The 14,991-nt window shown below is 40.5% G+C and overlaps 3 protein-coding genes across 4 annotated transcripts; 2 read left to right on the top strand and 1 right to left on the bottom strand.

Moving 5' to 3' along the window:
- Positions 1-492: 492 nt before the first annotated feature.
- LOC125010084 (uridylate-specific endoribonuclease C-like) lies at positions 493-5,590 on the bottom strand. The gene is made up of 7 exons (XM_047588432.1): positions 5,506-5,590; positions 3,833-3,932; positions 2,991-3,102; positions 2,760-2,881; positions 2,201-2,313; positions 1,576-1,729; positions 493-1,462 (listed from the first exon to the last, which is right to left on the bottom strand). Exons 1-7 carry the CDS (start codon positions 5,514-5,516, stop codon positions 1,202-1,204), a joined length of 873 nt encoding a protein of 290 aa, XP_047444388.1. The 5' UTR covers positions 5,517-5,590; the 3' UTR covers positions 493-1,201.
- A 3,601-nt stretch (positions 5,591-9,191) lies between these two features.
- On the top strand, positions 9,192-12,889 carry pak1ip1 (PAK1 interacting protein 1). The gene is made up of 10 exons (XM_047588463.1): positions 9,192-9,506; positions 9,881-10,043; positions 10,207-10,327; positions 10,446-10,520; positions 10,614-10,666; positions 10,757-10,902; positions 11,025-11,122; positions 11,242-11,341; positions 12,402-12,534; positions 12,747-12,889. Exons 1-10 carry the CDS (start codon positions 9,429-9,431, stop codon positions 12,857-12,859), a joined length of 1,080 nt encoding a protein of 359 aa, XP_047444419.1. The 5' UTR covers positions 9,192-9,428; the 3' UTR covers positions 12,860-12,889.
- A 916-nt stretch (positions 12,890-13,805) lies between these two features.
- On the top strand, positions 13,806-14,905 carry LOC125010099 (transmembrane protein 14C-like). Of its 2 annotated transcripts, XM_047588454.1 has the most exons (5): positions 13,816-13,873; positions 13,976-14,067; positions 14,433-14,534; positions 14,624-14,711; positions 14,807-14,905. In XM_047588454.1, the coding sequence occupies exons 2-5, from the start codon at positions 13,992-13,994 to the stop codon at positions 14,865-14,867; spliced, it is 327 nt and encodes a 108-aa protein (XP_047444410.1). In that variant the 5' UTR covers positions 13,816-13,873; positions 13,976-13,991; the 3' UTR covers positions 14,868-14,905. The 2 variants fall into 2 exon arrangements, with proteins under 2 accessions (XP_047444409.1, XP_047444410.1); XM_047588453.1 differs by having other exon boundaries at positions 13,806-14,067.
- Positions 14,906-14,991: the final 86 nt, after the last annotated feature.

The raw sequence follows: 14,991 nt of genomic DNA on the forward strand, positions 1-14,991 counted from the left end.
AGGATTTTTTTTTCCATCCACATTCCTTCCTTGAAGATGATGGTTCCCCACTATTCATCCATTTTTTTAATAATGCATTGAACAGTTCTTATCCCAACTGAAGTAGTTTCTGCTTCAGTCGCCTTAGATGTTTTCTCTGCTTGATGCATGCCAACGATTTGACCCGTTTCAAACAGACTGACATCTTTCCCACCACCACAGGATGTGTCTTTCGACATGATTGTTTAAGAAATGAGAAGTTATTCTTTGCATCGGTTGGGAGTTAAGTAACTTGTTGCCGGGTGAAAGATAATCGCCCACCGAGTAATCAACCAATAGGAGGCTCGTACCTGTTTGCTTAGTCAAATCCGGGTGGCAAGTTTTTTTATTTTTTTTTGGCTGGGCAGTGAATTAAAAAATACAACTGTAAAGTGAGAGTGTTGTACTGTATAAATATATATATATATATATAGAGAGAGAAATAAATATGGAAATAAAGGTGTTCACAAGAAATTAGATATTCATGTTTTATTTTCATTGTCACGTTAAACGTGTGTCATGGCATTGACGTTTAAAAAAGTCAAAAAAGAAAATACACAACAGTTTACAAAATGTGTAACAGACATATGATTGTGATATATAACTGGATATAGAGCACAGAATACAATATTAAGCACAAATAAGCAATGTTTCATCAGAAAAAAGGATATGTTTTACATTTTTCTTACATTTCTTTTCTAGTTTAGATATTATTACACAGTATGTATTTCAGATTTTCTACATTTATACTCAGATTTCCGGCTCCTATATATTTTCTAAAGTCTCAATAACGGACGGCTTGTAACAGTCTTTAAAACATTTATATGATGCTATGTTTTCCCTGTCTTTTCAGTCAACTGGAGGAGTTTCAGCCACATATCTTTATGTTATATTTCTGTATTATTAATACTATCTGTAACAATTCCTCTCTGTGAATTAACTTCAAATTACACTTTAAATTAAAAAATTGCATGATTAGGTTTCTGTGACAGGGGCAGCATAGCAATGGAAATACTTTTATAAAGACAAGACAATCCTTCATAAGGGGATAACGAACGGAAAGCACACGACAACGTACATGATATCAGCCTTTTGATAATATAATCCTGAACTTGACCGAGGTTTGTTTTAAGATTTTATACTAGTTTAAAAACATTCAGTCGTTAACTGGGGTGGTGGAATCCTACAGATCCCTGTTGTTGCTGCTGAGCAGTTTGGGGTAGGACGTGCCGATGGATCGCCCGTGCCGATACACCACCAGCTCCAGCATGTACTCGTCCACTTTCACCACCGCGGACGTCATCTTCTCGTTGGACATGAGGAAGATGATGGTGAAGAGAGCGACCTCGAACTCCGGACTGACGCCGATGAAGGAGCCGCCGACCGGCTTCACCAAACCTTTCCAGCTGAACTGCAGGTTCAGGACATGGTCGTCCTCATCAGGCTTTAATTCAATAACAGAAGAAATAAATGCATTTATCAGTTGCACAGTAAATGAATCCAGTTCTCCAGTGTGCTAACTACTCACTGTATGTTGAATAAACGTGATTATCTTACTGTATCTTTGTTGGCTCTTGCTTTGTACCCTTTATAGTCCACGTGGCCGTGCTTCTCCTGCAGGTAGAACTGGACCCAGTTGTGGAGACCCATGATCTCGTGGCCGTGTTTGGTTTCTCCAACAAACACATGTTCAAATCCACAGGAATCTTCACTATAATGGAAACAAAACCAACAGATGAATAAACTGCGTTTCTGTGTGCGCCCCGTAGTCCAAATGGTCTCTTATCTGCAGTGTTTGCATTGTGGGCTCGGCCAAAGGATAAAAGCTCTGAAGTTAACACGACTTACGACCTTTAAGGAAACTGTTTAACTTATAAATATACACACGGAAAACCACATTCAAAGTATGGTTATTGCATGCTGTAGGAGCTACTTAGCATTAAAAACTATAACAGAAAACCGAAAATAAACATGCAAAAATATGATTTACATTTAGTTTCTTTTATATCATTGCAATTATTTCTGCACATGCTTTTAAATTCCTCGTTGATGTTTTTGCAGGTAATTCATCTGAAGCCGTTAAATAAATAAAATAAAATAAACATTCATCCATGTGACATGTGCTTGTTTACGTCTCCTCACATGTTGCAGCAGCTCCCTCTGCTGTTAGACTCACACTCACCCTCCACTTCGGTCCCGGTGGTAGAGACGGAACCAGATGTCGTACAGCTGTTTCTTGAACTGTCCAAGGTCTGCAGGCGACTGGCCCTTCCTGACCAGATACTTGTGGGCGCACTGCGAGTAAAAAACACGCGATGAAATGCTCGTCTTTCAAGTGGGAAATGTGCTTTAGCGACACGGTGCAGAAAAATGAGAATAGGATGTATTGGTGATGGTTTTTCAGGTGAAAATACAAATTTATTCAAGTAACAGACGACTAATGTGCACAAAATCTATACAAAAAACAAAAGTGAGCAATGCAGCAAAATGAGGTCAACAAAGGGAAAAGTGTCAACCTCCAGGTGAGTGATACTAAATACTTAGAAACGATCCAAAGGCAGGAACACAATAACATTTACTGCATGTCAAATCCTCACTAAACCCATCACCAAACAGTTGCGTGGTTTACACTCGGTCAACAGGTGTGTACACAGCTGCTGTGTAGGACGACTGTTTCGAACAGTAACTGTTTGAGCATAAAAGCGACGGAGAGATGACTCCCTCCCATAAAGCTGCGCTACCTTCATGACATCCGTCTCCACGATGGAGTCAATAAAGAGCCTGTTCTCTTTAAGCTCCTCTGAAGTGACCGTCTCGGACACGCCCGTGGACGTCTCGTAGTTGTCCAGCAAGTTGATGAAATCTGCATTAAAAAAAAAAAAAAAGCATTTGCTGGTTAAATTGTGAAATAGGAATGTAACCGAGGAAAAAACAAAAACAAAAAATGGGAAAAAATAAAGACTACTACTTACGTGCATATGTCTCGATGTGCTTCAGTTTGTCTTCGTTGACATACGTGAAGAGTGGATCGCTCGCCCGGTCTCTAGCATAGTTACTACCCTGAGCAACATAACCTGCTCTCCCCTGAATGAAACACAACACATAGAAAGTCAGCCAGCAAATTCTTTATTATATTTCATCAGCCATCAACATTCTCACAATTCATGCTCTGGCCCAGGCCACTACATCTCTGATTGTTCTGTCATAGACCAACACACAAATTGTTTTTTTTTTCCATTTGCCACTTTATTAGGTACACCTGTTCAACTGTTTGTTAACACAAATAGCTAATTAGCCAATCACATGGCTCCAATTCAGTGCATTTATTCATGTAGAGGTGATCAAGACAACTTGTTGAAGTTCAAACTGAGCATCAGAATAAGGAAGAAAGGGGATTTTGAGTTTTCACACAAGTTTTCTCTAGAGTTTACAGAGAATGGTCCGAAAAAGAGAAAATATCCAGTTGTGTGGATGAAAATGTCTTGTTGATGTGAGAGGTCAGAGGAGAATGAGCAGACTGGTTGGAGATGATAAAAAAAGGCAACAGTAACTCAAATAACCACTGGTTACAACCAAGGAATGTAGAATACCATCTCTGAATGGGGTTCAACTTTTTACTGGCAAGGTGTACCTAAAAAAAGTGGCCAGTGTTATATATATGTATACATATATATATATAACACTGCTGAGAGATTCTTCTGTTAAACTAGCTCCTGGACCAGATGCGGTTTGCATTTATTGCTTATATCTGTGACTGAGTGCTTTGCATTGTAAAGGAGAAGCTGTGATGTGAGGACAGACCAGCAGCACTGACCTGAAGGGAAATTTTGTAATCGGTCCCCGGTCTGAGGCGGTTTTTGTCCAGAGACCAGAGTTGGTTTAGGACCTCACTGAGCTCCTGGCTGACCTGTTGACTGTGGAAAACACAAAAGTAAAAAAACACAGATTTACAGAAATCTGTGTCATTAGAGTTTTTTTTTAATTTTTTTTTTTTTAAATCCCTTAATAAAACTGCATCCAAAGCATTACATGAGAGGAATGAATGATGAAGGAGAAGCCTGTTTTTTTTTTTTTTTTTTAGTTCTGTAGACTTCCCTTTCTTCATTGACTCACTCAGCAGTTAAGCCAATCTAATGGATAGCAACGCCCAGGAAACCTACTCGTCCGTCGGTACTTGCATGTGTCATTCACTCAGATATGAGTAGACAAGAGGAAGTTCATATATACACAAAACCGCCTCTGCATAACAAACTTATCCTGTTGCTAAGTGGAAATAGTTTGCAGATAAGTCTCAAGATTTTTATTTATTTATATTTTTTTTGATATTCTGTGACACATATAATATATGTGAAATATATTATAGTATTAACCAGTAGTGTAATATAATCACATGCTTGTTTGCAGGCAGATCCATCACCAATTTTGAGGAGGCAAAAATCTCAAACGCTCTGTCACATTACATCTATCTACAACATAAATGTGGCTAAACGAGTGTTTTTAATTAAAAGGCATGTTAGCATCTCACAGTCGACTATAAATTATACGATTAAATGTGTTTAGGTGCCTCTAAGAACTGCACAGGTACATTAAAACTCAGGGAAAACTACAGAGGAAACCCAGATCGCATTTTAATTTGCATATTTTTTTAAAATACAGTCTGGCCTGAAACTAGCACTGCAGCCTGAAGCCATCTGCAGTGTTCATCCTAGTTGTTCCCAGGGCCTGGTCCCACTGCTGCTGTTTGCTTTGTTCCAGCCAGTGAAACCAGGGAAAACAGACAAAGCAGCACAACTCCACCTCCATCATCAAGTTACAAGTACTGCATGGGTTTTCAGATGCCACCGAAACCACCGATGGTTTCAGATTTTTTTTTTTACTTTTAACCGTCTCTCAAAAAAAAAAAAACCCTCAAAAAATGCCACCCTTCCTGTCCTTGTAAATGGCACAATATGTAACACATTTGGAAAGAGATAAGAAAGATGCAAGCAGGAAAAGGGCACACATTAAGACAGAAATTCCTCTGTTCTTAATTTAATCTCTGGGCACGGCAGTGAACATCACAAGGGAGAGCATCTAGCTGTTGTAAGACTTTTACCACAGCAGAGACTGTCTTTGTTGTGTAATTCAACCCTTTAATTACTACCAGACTCTACTGCACTTACATCCAAACTCAAAAACCACCCTCACACACACACACAGCATCAACATGTCCACCGTGAAAACCTGTAACCTGCACTGAGAAAAACTGTTTTCTTGATCTTGTCTCCTCTCCTAGATCAAAACTTTGAACTTTTTGAAGAGAAAAAGAACCAAGAACAGGATCATTGTCACAGTGTAGTCGCATGTTTACACATCAAACATTTCAGCCTTGAAACAAAGAGTCGAAAAGTGTCCGAGCACATCAATAAACATTTAACAGAAACTTAAGATATTAAGAGTTAGAACTCATTCTCGCTTGTTTTTGTCATGCAGTATCCAAGAACTTACCCTCTCGCCATGATTTCGTGGAAATGTTTTTACCTCACAGAAAAACTACCGTTGTTTGGGAGCTGTCATATGGGCTGTCGATCATGACGTCACCGAGGACAATCAGCCAATTGTGAGGCAGGAAAACGCCCATAGCCCGCCCATAGCCCGCCCCTTCAGAAGGGGCATGGCCCGTCATGTGATTCAATCACTGAAACCTGTAAAAAAGAAAAAAGACGTATTGCATAATTTTGAATTTTAAGTCTAAAAGTTTGATTCTGTCACATGGCCTTATAACTGACTGAATACTATTCATTATAAACAGGCATAACATTTTCAGATTTACTTACTGTCAGAATGTAAATCTTTACTTTATTAAATCAGGAAGCAACATTAAGAAGAACATGAACAAGGAAAAGAACACAAATAATAAGAAGAACATGACTTAGACTTGGACAGACTTTATTTGTCACTTAGATTTACATCAAAATGAAATTTCAGTGCAATATGGCTCAAAGCACAGCAGAATCACAAAATGTGAAACAGAAACAAAAAATAAACATACATATAAAAACTTTTGAAAAAATAAATTAAAAAGAAAAATGTATTTCACACTCTAATTTACATTACATGTATTTTTACATTACATTTACAATATTTCCCAGCAATACAGCACAGAGGTCCTCAGTGGAACAGTCCTGTCTAGGTGAGGAGGGGGGAAATATAATAATGAGGAATGTAATAGCATGCAGCAAAATAAATAAATAAATAAAAGAAAGGTAGAGGGTCTGTCACTCCAGGTATCACAAAGACTATGTAATAGTCAGTACATTAACATGCAGAGCTTAATTGAGCTATGCTCAAATTCATCTTTCAGGTTGCAGTCCTTGTCCAAGTTTTCATGAAACAGAAAAAATTGAATAACTGATGGGAACGTGTCCTCCTCCTCCTCCACACTAGGTGGCGATATGTATCTTTTCAGCAGGTTAATACGGCCACCTTTCCAGTAGACATATTATGTCATATAATAAACAACTGGAGTCCTTCATGCCACAGACCGGCATTTCAAACAACAACTGGTTAATTAATAGTACAACTTTTTAAATCTGCCGCTATTTATGGTTCAGGTGGTTTTTCTACCGGCTCTGTTTACCTTCTTCTTCTGCGACCGACTTTCTTGCATGTTTTTGTTCCAGGATCATACACCAGTGCAGTGGTTGTGGAGCATGTGCACTCGGGGAGTGTAGTCTAATTAAGGCATATACATGCCGGGGAAAATCCAAGGGGAACTGTTAGTTGGAGTAACGCGTTTCCATGCGCTTACGTTGTCTAGTTGAATTAAGGATTCTTATTTTATCTCTCATCACAGTAGTGCTAGTAGTCTAGAACAGTCTTAATCAAAAATCTCAATTCGGCCCTGTCAGAGACCAACTCAAACCCAGACCTTTAAAAAGTCCAAGACCGATCTTGAGCACTACAACACTATGGTATACTACTGCCCCCACTGCTCTCCCCTATTCAACCAGAGCCACCTGGATGCTTTCGGTGCTACCTCCAAGTTGTTGCTTAATGGCTCTTCTCGGTTGGCACCTGTTATGCCCAGTGTACTGCAGGCCTCGCTCAGGTTGTGGTTTTCAAGTGCCTCACTGCCCACTTCCACTGTCATACACCTGATCCTCCACCCATTTGCCCAACACTGCTCCACCATCTGCAGTGTTCATCCTACTTGTTCCCAGGGCCTGGTCTCACTGCTGCTGTTTGCTTTGTTACAGCCAGTGACACCAGGGAAAACAGGCAAAGCAGCACAACTCCGCCTCCATCATCAAGTTACAACTACTTCTTGGGTAAAGCATTTTTCAGAGGGAGAACCCTCTTTCTCTCTTGAGCCTCCTCCATCATCTCCTCCCAGGGCACTAGTAGCTCCTCCACGATCAGTTGTTTATTGGCCTCAGAGACCAAGATATTTTACAGATGTTTTATGTCTTTTAAAGTATTTGCTTTTTTAAATAATGTTGGATTGGATTGGAAGATGATGTCTGGTCTCAATGTGAACTGGGTGGTGTGTGGTGGAATCTTCAGTTGCCTCTCTAGGTCAATTGTTATCGCTCAATCTGACGCAAAGAGCAAAAACTAAAAGGAAGTCTAGTTGTTGGTGTTCTGATACAGACTGATGTTACTTAGGCTATGTGGCTATCCCAGCCATCTGTGTAGATAATTGCTCACCTTTTGCTCAAACCCTTCAACCACAGTCATGGGGACCTCATAGATGAGCAGAGGCCAGAGGAGACTTGAGAGGATTCAATGCCGGTAGACCCAAGCCTTGAATCTACCAGAGAGCCCTGATCAGTCCACTGCCCTCAACCAGCCCTCCATGTCAGTGCCGGTTTCCCCCTAATGGAATTTCTGTCATTGAGTTGAAGACCTACCCAAGAGTCTTTACTGGTTTCTCAGTGACTGATGGGACTTGATGTTCTCCCAGCCTCAAGCAGAACTTGTCTGTGTCCTTCCCCTTCTTTGGGACCCAGGACCTGGATTTTGCAGGTTTGAAGCTCATGTGTGCCTATGCCACGAGCCTCTCCAACTCCTGGAGGATCCATCTTTCTCCTGGTACCGCTATTATTGACACTGTGAGGTCGTCCATGAAGGCTCTGATGGGAGGTTGCCTTACTGGGGACTGGAATGGGCTTTGGTGAGTCAGATCCAAATCACTCAGCATATTCTCTATAAGTATGGTCATTGTTGGCTCTCACTTCTAGGATCTAGTTCACATCGTCATCGACCTGCTGCCACTCAGCCCTCTTTGATGATTGGTGCCACTGGATCCGTGGTTGGGTTGAAGGAGCACAACCAGTTCTTGTGACTGCAGCTTACTGTCTTTGGAGGCTCAGTGGATTGTCAGGAGGTGCTGTCCGCTGAGGGGGGCTTAGAGTGGCATGTAAGCTGCTGGTAGCAGGTGTTGGCGACACTAGGAGGCTCTGGGCAATGTGGGTTGCATCCAGGCTTGGATCCTCATATGTTTTACCATAAGTGGTGACTTCTGTGTGATGTATGGCTAGTGTTTTCAGACATTTCATCCTGCCTTAGGCTGAGGCTGATCAGACCCAAGTGGCATACTACTGACCCCACTTATTTCCCCTCTTCAACCAGAACCATCTGGATGCTTTCTCTGCTGCCTCCACATTGTTTCTATGGCTCTTCTTCGATTGGCACCTGTTAAGCCTAGTGTATCATAGGCCTTGCTCAGGGTGTGGCTGGAAAATCCCAGACTGCCCACTTCCACTGGCGTACATCTGGTCCTCCACCCGTTTGACTGCTCTGCTCCACTAGCACCTGGTATTTCTAGAGACTGCAAGTCAGATGTCCAATTATTTCTTCTCCTGAAAACCTGTGGATACGAATTTGTAATTCTTACACCAGTCCTGATCTGTATTTCTATGATCGACACGAGTCAGTAACAGCAGCACAAGACAGTAACAGCAAGTGCACATGAAGAATTGATCCAACACTGGTCCACTTGAAGCACTGATGACCAATTTTCCCACCTCTTCTATATTTATATAATTACAATAAATTACTCAAGGAGCAGTGTTTTATTTACATATGAATATCTAAGACAAACACATTTCAATACCCGGGCCCTAATCGAAAAATTTGCGACTTTACGAAATTTACGACGCCCCTTACGCTTTTATACTGAAACGGGAAGTAGTACTTTGCGCATGCGCCGTAAAACCAAACACACGTTGTTTGGAAACGTGTTTAGCAAAAATAGTTAGCGGTCACTACCCTTTCTACGTCTTTACTTGGTTTGTCGTCAACCCATTTCGCATGTAGATCTCCTGTGTGGTAGTTAACATCTCTTTCAAAAACCGGACGACAATATTGAGTGTAAACGAAGCTAGTTAGCCGCCTAGCTTAGACCGCTATAGTAATAAGGGGGCAGCATGGCAGCTGTAGTGGGACTGATCGCTGGAAGCTACGAGCAGGTCACATTTGGTTACCGAGTGAAAACTGATGAAAAAGTAAGTTGGAGTATTTTTTTTAATTAATGTGATTTTTTTTTCTGTTAGCTGTCTCCACAGTGTAAATACACGGCCTGTGTGTAATATATTAATAAAGCTTATTATAATTAGGAAACTGATTACATGTTTAGTGTATTTTGTCAGCTGACTGATGTTGTGATTCTGTTTACACTGCAATAGCTTTGCATAAACAATAATTTTACATGAAAGCATAAATTGTCATGCACTAGGTCAAACATGAATAACCAATATAACTATATGCTGCAGGATAAAGTAAATGCAACTGATTTTACAGATTTTCCTGCCCCAAAGTGAGAACATCATGTCTTTTATTTCCTCCTTTCATTTGCATCATTTGTCCTTCTGTCCTGCAGGAGTGGACGGCCAAGGCGGAGTTCACACATCACGCTCACACGGCCTCAGTTTCAGCCGTGGCCGCCAGCGAGAGGTTTGTCGTCACGGGAAGCAAAGATGAGACCATTCAGTTGTATGACATGAAGAAGAGGATCGAGCACGGCGCCCTGCTGCATCATGACGGTCAGTTCTGTTGTTTGTGGTCTGTCTTGTACTGTGCCAACGTATGAGTGAAGACAAGCAGTCGTGGATCATGTTTCTAGTTTAGAGTCTTTCATTTTGTTAAAACTAAAGTCTGTCACTTGTCTTCTTTGTGCCTGACTCAAAACCCCCTTTTTGTCTTCAGGCTCCATCACCTGCCTTGAGTTTTATGGGACGTCCCACTTGCTGAGCGGAGGAGAGGACGGGCTGCTGTGTGTGTGGAGCACCAAGAAGTGGGAGTGTTTGAAATCCATCAAAGCTCACAAGTAAGCGCACAGAAAGGTCCTGTAGACGACCTGACGGGCATTAATTTATTCATGTTTGTTTCCATAAATGTCACTGAATGTGACTCAGAGTGTGTCTTTATTCCCTCTTTTTCCTCAGAGGTCAGGTCACGTCGCTGTCCGTCCATCCTTCTGGGAAGCTTGCGCTTACAGTTGGGACAGATAAAACTCTGAGGTAAAATTTAAAGCTCTCCTGAAAAACAGTGGTGGACAGATGACTTGTTGAGGGTTTAAATAGTAATGGCTGATATCTTTCCATCCTTTTTAGAACGTGGAATCTTGTTAACGGAAGATCAGCTTTCATCAAAAACATAAAACAGAGTGAGTTCCCCTGTAACTAGAGATATAAAGAAATAGGTTAATGTTATACTTGGTGTTTTTTTTCTTAAATAAAGAGGGCTTTCTTTGCAGATGCAGACATTGTGAGGTGGTCTCCAGAAGGGGATAAATACGTGGTGGTGATGAACGACAAAGTGGATGTCTATGATCTGGCGACGGCGTCTGTGACAGGAACGATCTCAAACTCCAAGCGGATCTCATGTGTTAAGTTCTTAAATGTGAGTTCCTCGACTACAGCTCATTGACGTTTACTTTTAAGTGTGATATAGACCAAAATAAGACGATAGCAGTCAGGAATATCATAGTTTAAACACTTGTTATAACCCTGCTTATGTTTCAGAACTCCATCCTGGCTGTCGCAGGAGATGATGAGACTGTGAGATTATGTGATGTGGACAAAGTGCAATGTGTTTGTGAGTTCAAGGCTCACGAAACCAGGTAAGTTTTGTGTGTGTTTTTTTTTTTTGTTTTTTTGTTTTATTACTTGTACTCTAACGCTATGTTTGACTAAATGGATTCCTGACTTTGCAACAATCTCTACATCCATTTGATTTCAGAGTGAAAGCTCTTGATAGTTTGATTGTGGATGATTACTGCATGGTGGTGACCGCTTCAAATGACGGATTCATCAAGATGTGGAAAATCTTTCTTAATGAGGTACGTCTTTACATCTCTGTTGTTTATATTTAGCATTTGGGCGGAGGTTGTTTAATGACTGTATTTTAATTTGAATTTCTTATGTATCATTTTAAAGGCCCCATATTATGCAAAATTGACTTTATAAAGGTTTTCTAACAGTAATGTGTGACCCAATAGCCTGTATGAGGCCCCAGAAGTGAAAAAATTCTGTCATCTCGCTCATTTGCTTGCTCCACTTCTTAGCGGATGTGTACTCGAGAGATTTTTTCCTTCTTGCGAGGAAATAATCCCTCAGTCCAGTAGTGGATACTGTCTTTGACCCGCCCCCCCCACCAAAGATAGATGAGCCCGCAAACCTTCGCAAACGCACATGGTGTGCAGAGATATGCAAATCTCGGCCGTCGCTCTGTTGTTGGCTGCATCAACGAACCAAAACAATTACCATTACAGTTAGCAGAAGCTAGCATTAGCTGCACGCTAGTAACTGAAACAACTCCTACGAACAAACTAAATAACATAGTCAGATATACAGTATTTTTAACTAACCATTCAGAAACGTCCTGCCGTAGCCGCAGAGTCTGAACTTCTCCAGGAACCTCTCCTTTTGTTTCAGATTGTGGTTTCAAACTGGTCCCAGCCATAGCCGTAAACATTAACATGGTAATTCCAGCGAAAACCGCTTCCTCTCTCCTATAGGGGGCGTGGACAGAAACAGCTCATTAGTTTTAAAGGTACAGACACAGAAGCAGCCTGTTATCAGTCGAACTCACTCGAACAACTTTTTTAAATGGCTGAAATTCAGGACCAAGGCTGAATTTGGGGTAATACACTTTGAAAACAATGATGTTGGACCTCTGACACTTATATGAAATTGTTGAAAAAATTTATAATGTGGGACCTTTAAGCCTTGTTCCTTTTAATAATACCCCCCAGAACTCAAGTCCTGAAATGAGGCAAACAAATGAAAGTGAAATAATGTACTTGTGTAGAAAATTCTGAAGGATTTGCAGAATTGATCCAGACTTTTAAGTATCACCATTGAAAACCCAATAAAAACCTAAAATCTTCTGTCGTCCAGGAGAAGATCAAGTCTCCCACCCTTTTGGGGGAAGTGAACACAACAGCTCGACTGACGTGCCTCGCCGTGTGGAAACCCTCGTCGGTGCAGGGGATCGCTGAAGAACCGGCATCTGGAGCAACAACATCTGAAGGTGGAGTCATGGAAACACACGTTTTTATCATTGTGCTATAAAGTACCTCATTGAATGTTGATAGACAGAAATGCACCGGGAACAGAAATGATCTTAAAAGATAAAGACCCATTCAGAGGAGGAATTTCAGAAAGCTGCATTCAAGTTTAAAGGTCGAAATTTAAAGAGTTCTCTGTTGTTAATCCCCATAATTGTTCTGCTTCTATCCACAGAACTTACCCAGGAACTATCAAAGACAAAGAGAGTCCGAATTACAGCAGAAGAAGTTGTTCTCGAACATGAGGGCAAACCCAAAAAGAAGAAGAAAAAGAACAATGCAAAATAAATTGGCCAACAATAAAAATGTTTTATTTTCTGCGCTGGTTATGTCTCGACTTATTTTGCCACAGAACAGAGATTAATGTACAGAGGTTTTGACTGTGTTCACTGTCAGCACAGAAAAGAAACTAAAATGTTTTATATTTGAAATGTAGTTACATTTGCCTGTATTTTGTTGTTGATCCACAAGGAGGTGACAAAACACAGCTGCTGATTGTATTAAATATATCAATGACAAATAATCAGTGTTAGATAAGGATTAACTTACAAGTTGCCTCTTTTGTGCCTATTTACATAAATTATTAGTTATTAGAAACTATTACTGCTCTAACTATTATTAGAGCAGCTAAAACCATGTTGTTAGGACACTGTTTTGTTTTAAGTGAAATGTTTTGGACGTTGCTAGGAGACTATTTTGTTTGTTTTTTGTTCCATTTTTTAAAAAATTCAATCAAGCACAAAAATAGAACGCATCATTAGGAAATATATTAATTTCATTCTGGAAGTGGAAGACTCCGGGGAATTAAATGCTCCTTTTATAAATTTGCTGAGAAATGTAACATAAAAATCTTGTATAATAATAAAGTTTTATAATAGTAAATTGTAGTTGTTTGCTTTTTTTTTTAGACCGGAAGTGAGATATCCTACGTGTTTAGGGAGTTGCCAGGAAACTATTTCGTTTTAAAATTGTTTGCAGAAACGGACCGTATCAATAAAAAACATCATAGAAACTGTAGCGAGCATACTTTGCGCAGGAATTAAACCGGAAGTGAAATACCTCGTGCGTTTAGGATGTTGCGAGGAAACGATTTTGTCTCAAATTTCAGAAGTGTTGTTGCTGAGCGCTGGAGTTGCTGGGAACAATTTCGTCTTAAATTTTAGAATAAAATAAAATTAACCTGTACAAGCTACGGACTTTTATTACAAACGCGGAAGTAAGACACCCGGAAGTGAATGCCGCAAGTGTTAAGGAAGTTGCTAAGAAACAGTTGATTTGGTTCAAATTGAACAATTTTGGCTGGTAGAAATTGTGTTGTTGTTATTTTTTGACACCGAGACGTTTATCACACACCTTGTCAGCTGCGTCAATTAATATTTCTAAACTCTTTCGTGGTTACCACAGCAGGTATTTTGCGGCCATGGCTGTGGACTGGATTGGGTATGGTTATGCTGCTTTGGTGGCAGCAGGAGGAGTGATAGGTTTCCTGAAAGCAGGTAGGCGAGAGTCAGCTGTTCAAATCTTGTAGCTGCAACAGAAACTTGGTTGTGTTGTGGACATTTGACGTATTTTACTGAGGGAAAACATCACAGAGTAAGGAAATAGACCAGCTTCCACAATGAGATTAGCCTCAAGTTAATACTTTACAATGTTAACTGTTGATCTCATTACTTGTAGAAGTGTTTATTCCATAAATGACTATAAAGTCAACATAAAACCTTTTAACCTTCATGGAGGTGTGTGGCGTAACCATGAGTGTTTTTCCTCTAAAAGGTATTCTGGGAAGTGCAGATAAAGTTTATAAGGGTGAAGATAAACATCACACCACCTTTTTTTTTTTTTTTTTTTTTAACCTCCACAGGTAGTGTCACCTCTCTGGTCGCAGGCCTCGTGTTTGGTCTGCTGGCTGCGGCCGGCGCTTATCTGGCATCTCAAAATCCCAAGAATGTCTGGCTTTCACTCGGTGAGCGAGTTCAGTTCAGTCAAATGGAGGCAGAGCAGCTTCAGCCGTCACAGACTCACAGCAACAACCTGTTTTCATGTCAAACGCAGGCACCACAGGGACTCTGACGCTGGTGATGGGATTTAGGTTTCTCAGCTCCTGGAAGTTCATGCCGGCCGGTTTGGTAACTTTAGCGAGGTAACGCTTGTTTTTATTGAAGTAATTTCCTTGTTTGTTGTGTAATAATCGTGTGGAAAACAACAACAACAACACACATTTCTGTCTGTTTTCAGTGGACTGATGCTGGCAAAGATCGTCAATGAGATGCTAAAGAGGAGATCGCGCAAGGAGTGAACCTATTTAAATAAACGTTTCAGGATGTCTGCAAATACCTTTATAGCATTCCTTATTGTGTAGTTTCTATTGTAATGCGTTGATAAAAAACTGTAATAAGAACTGTGATTTTATACGAAAGCAA

This window comes from Mugil cephalus, chromosome 7, assembly GCF_022458985.1.
Source record: "Mugil cephalus isolate CIBA_MC_2020 chromosome 7, CIBA_Mcephalus_1.1, whole genome shotgun sequence".
Taxonomy (NCBI): Eukaryota; Metazoa; Chordata; class Actinopteri; order Mugiliformes; family Mugilidae; genus Mugil; species Mugil cephalus.

Coding starts and splice junctions, on each gene's coding strand:
- LOC125010084 (XM_047588432.1), bottom strand. Junction 3,103..3,832: donor ATTACAAAATTTCCCTTCAG/GTCAGTGCTGCT, acceptor TGTTTCATTCAG/GGGAGAGCAGGTTATGTTGC. Junction 1,730..2,200: donor CACCGGGACCGAAGTGGAGG/GTGAGTGTGAGT, acceptor TTTCCATTATAG/TGAAGATTCCTGTGGATTTG.
- pak1ip1 (XM_047588463.1), top strand. CDS start 9,429: ATGGCAGCTGTAGTGGGACTGATCGCTGGAAGCTACGAGCAGGTCACA. Junction 10,328..10,445: donor AAATCCATCAAAGCTCACAA/GTAAGCGCACAG, acceptor CTTTTTCCTCAG/AGGTCAGGTCACGTCGCTGT. Junction 11,123..11,241: donor TTCAAGGCTCACGAAACCAG/GTAAGTTTTGTG, acceptor ATTTGATTTCAG/AGTGAAAGCTCTTGATAGTT.
- LOC125010099 (XM_047588453.1), top strand. CDS start 13,992: ATGGCTGTGGACTGGATTGGGTATGGTTATGCTGCTTTGGTGGCAGCA. Junction 14,068..14,432: donor GATAGGTTTCCTGAAAGCAG/GTAGGCGAGAGT, acceptor TAACCTCCACAG/GTAGTGTCACCTCTCTGGTC. Junction 14,535..14,623: donor GAATGTCTGGCTTTCACTCG/GTGAGCGAGTTC, acceptor TGTCAAACGCAG/GCACCACAGGGACTCTGACG.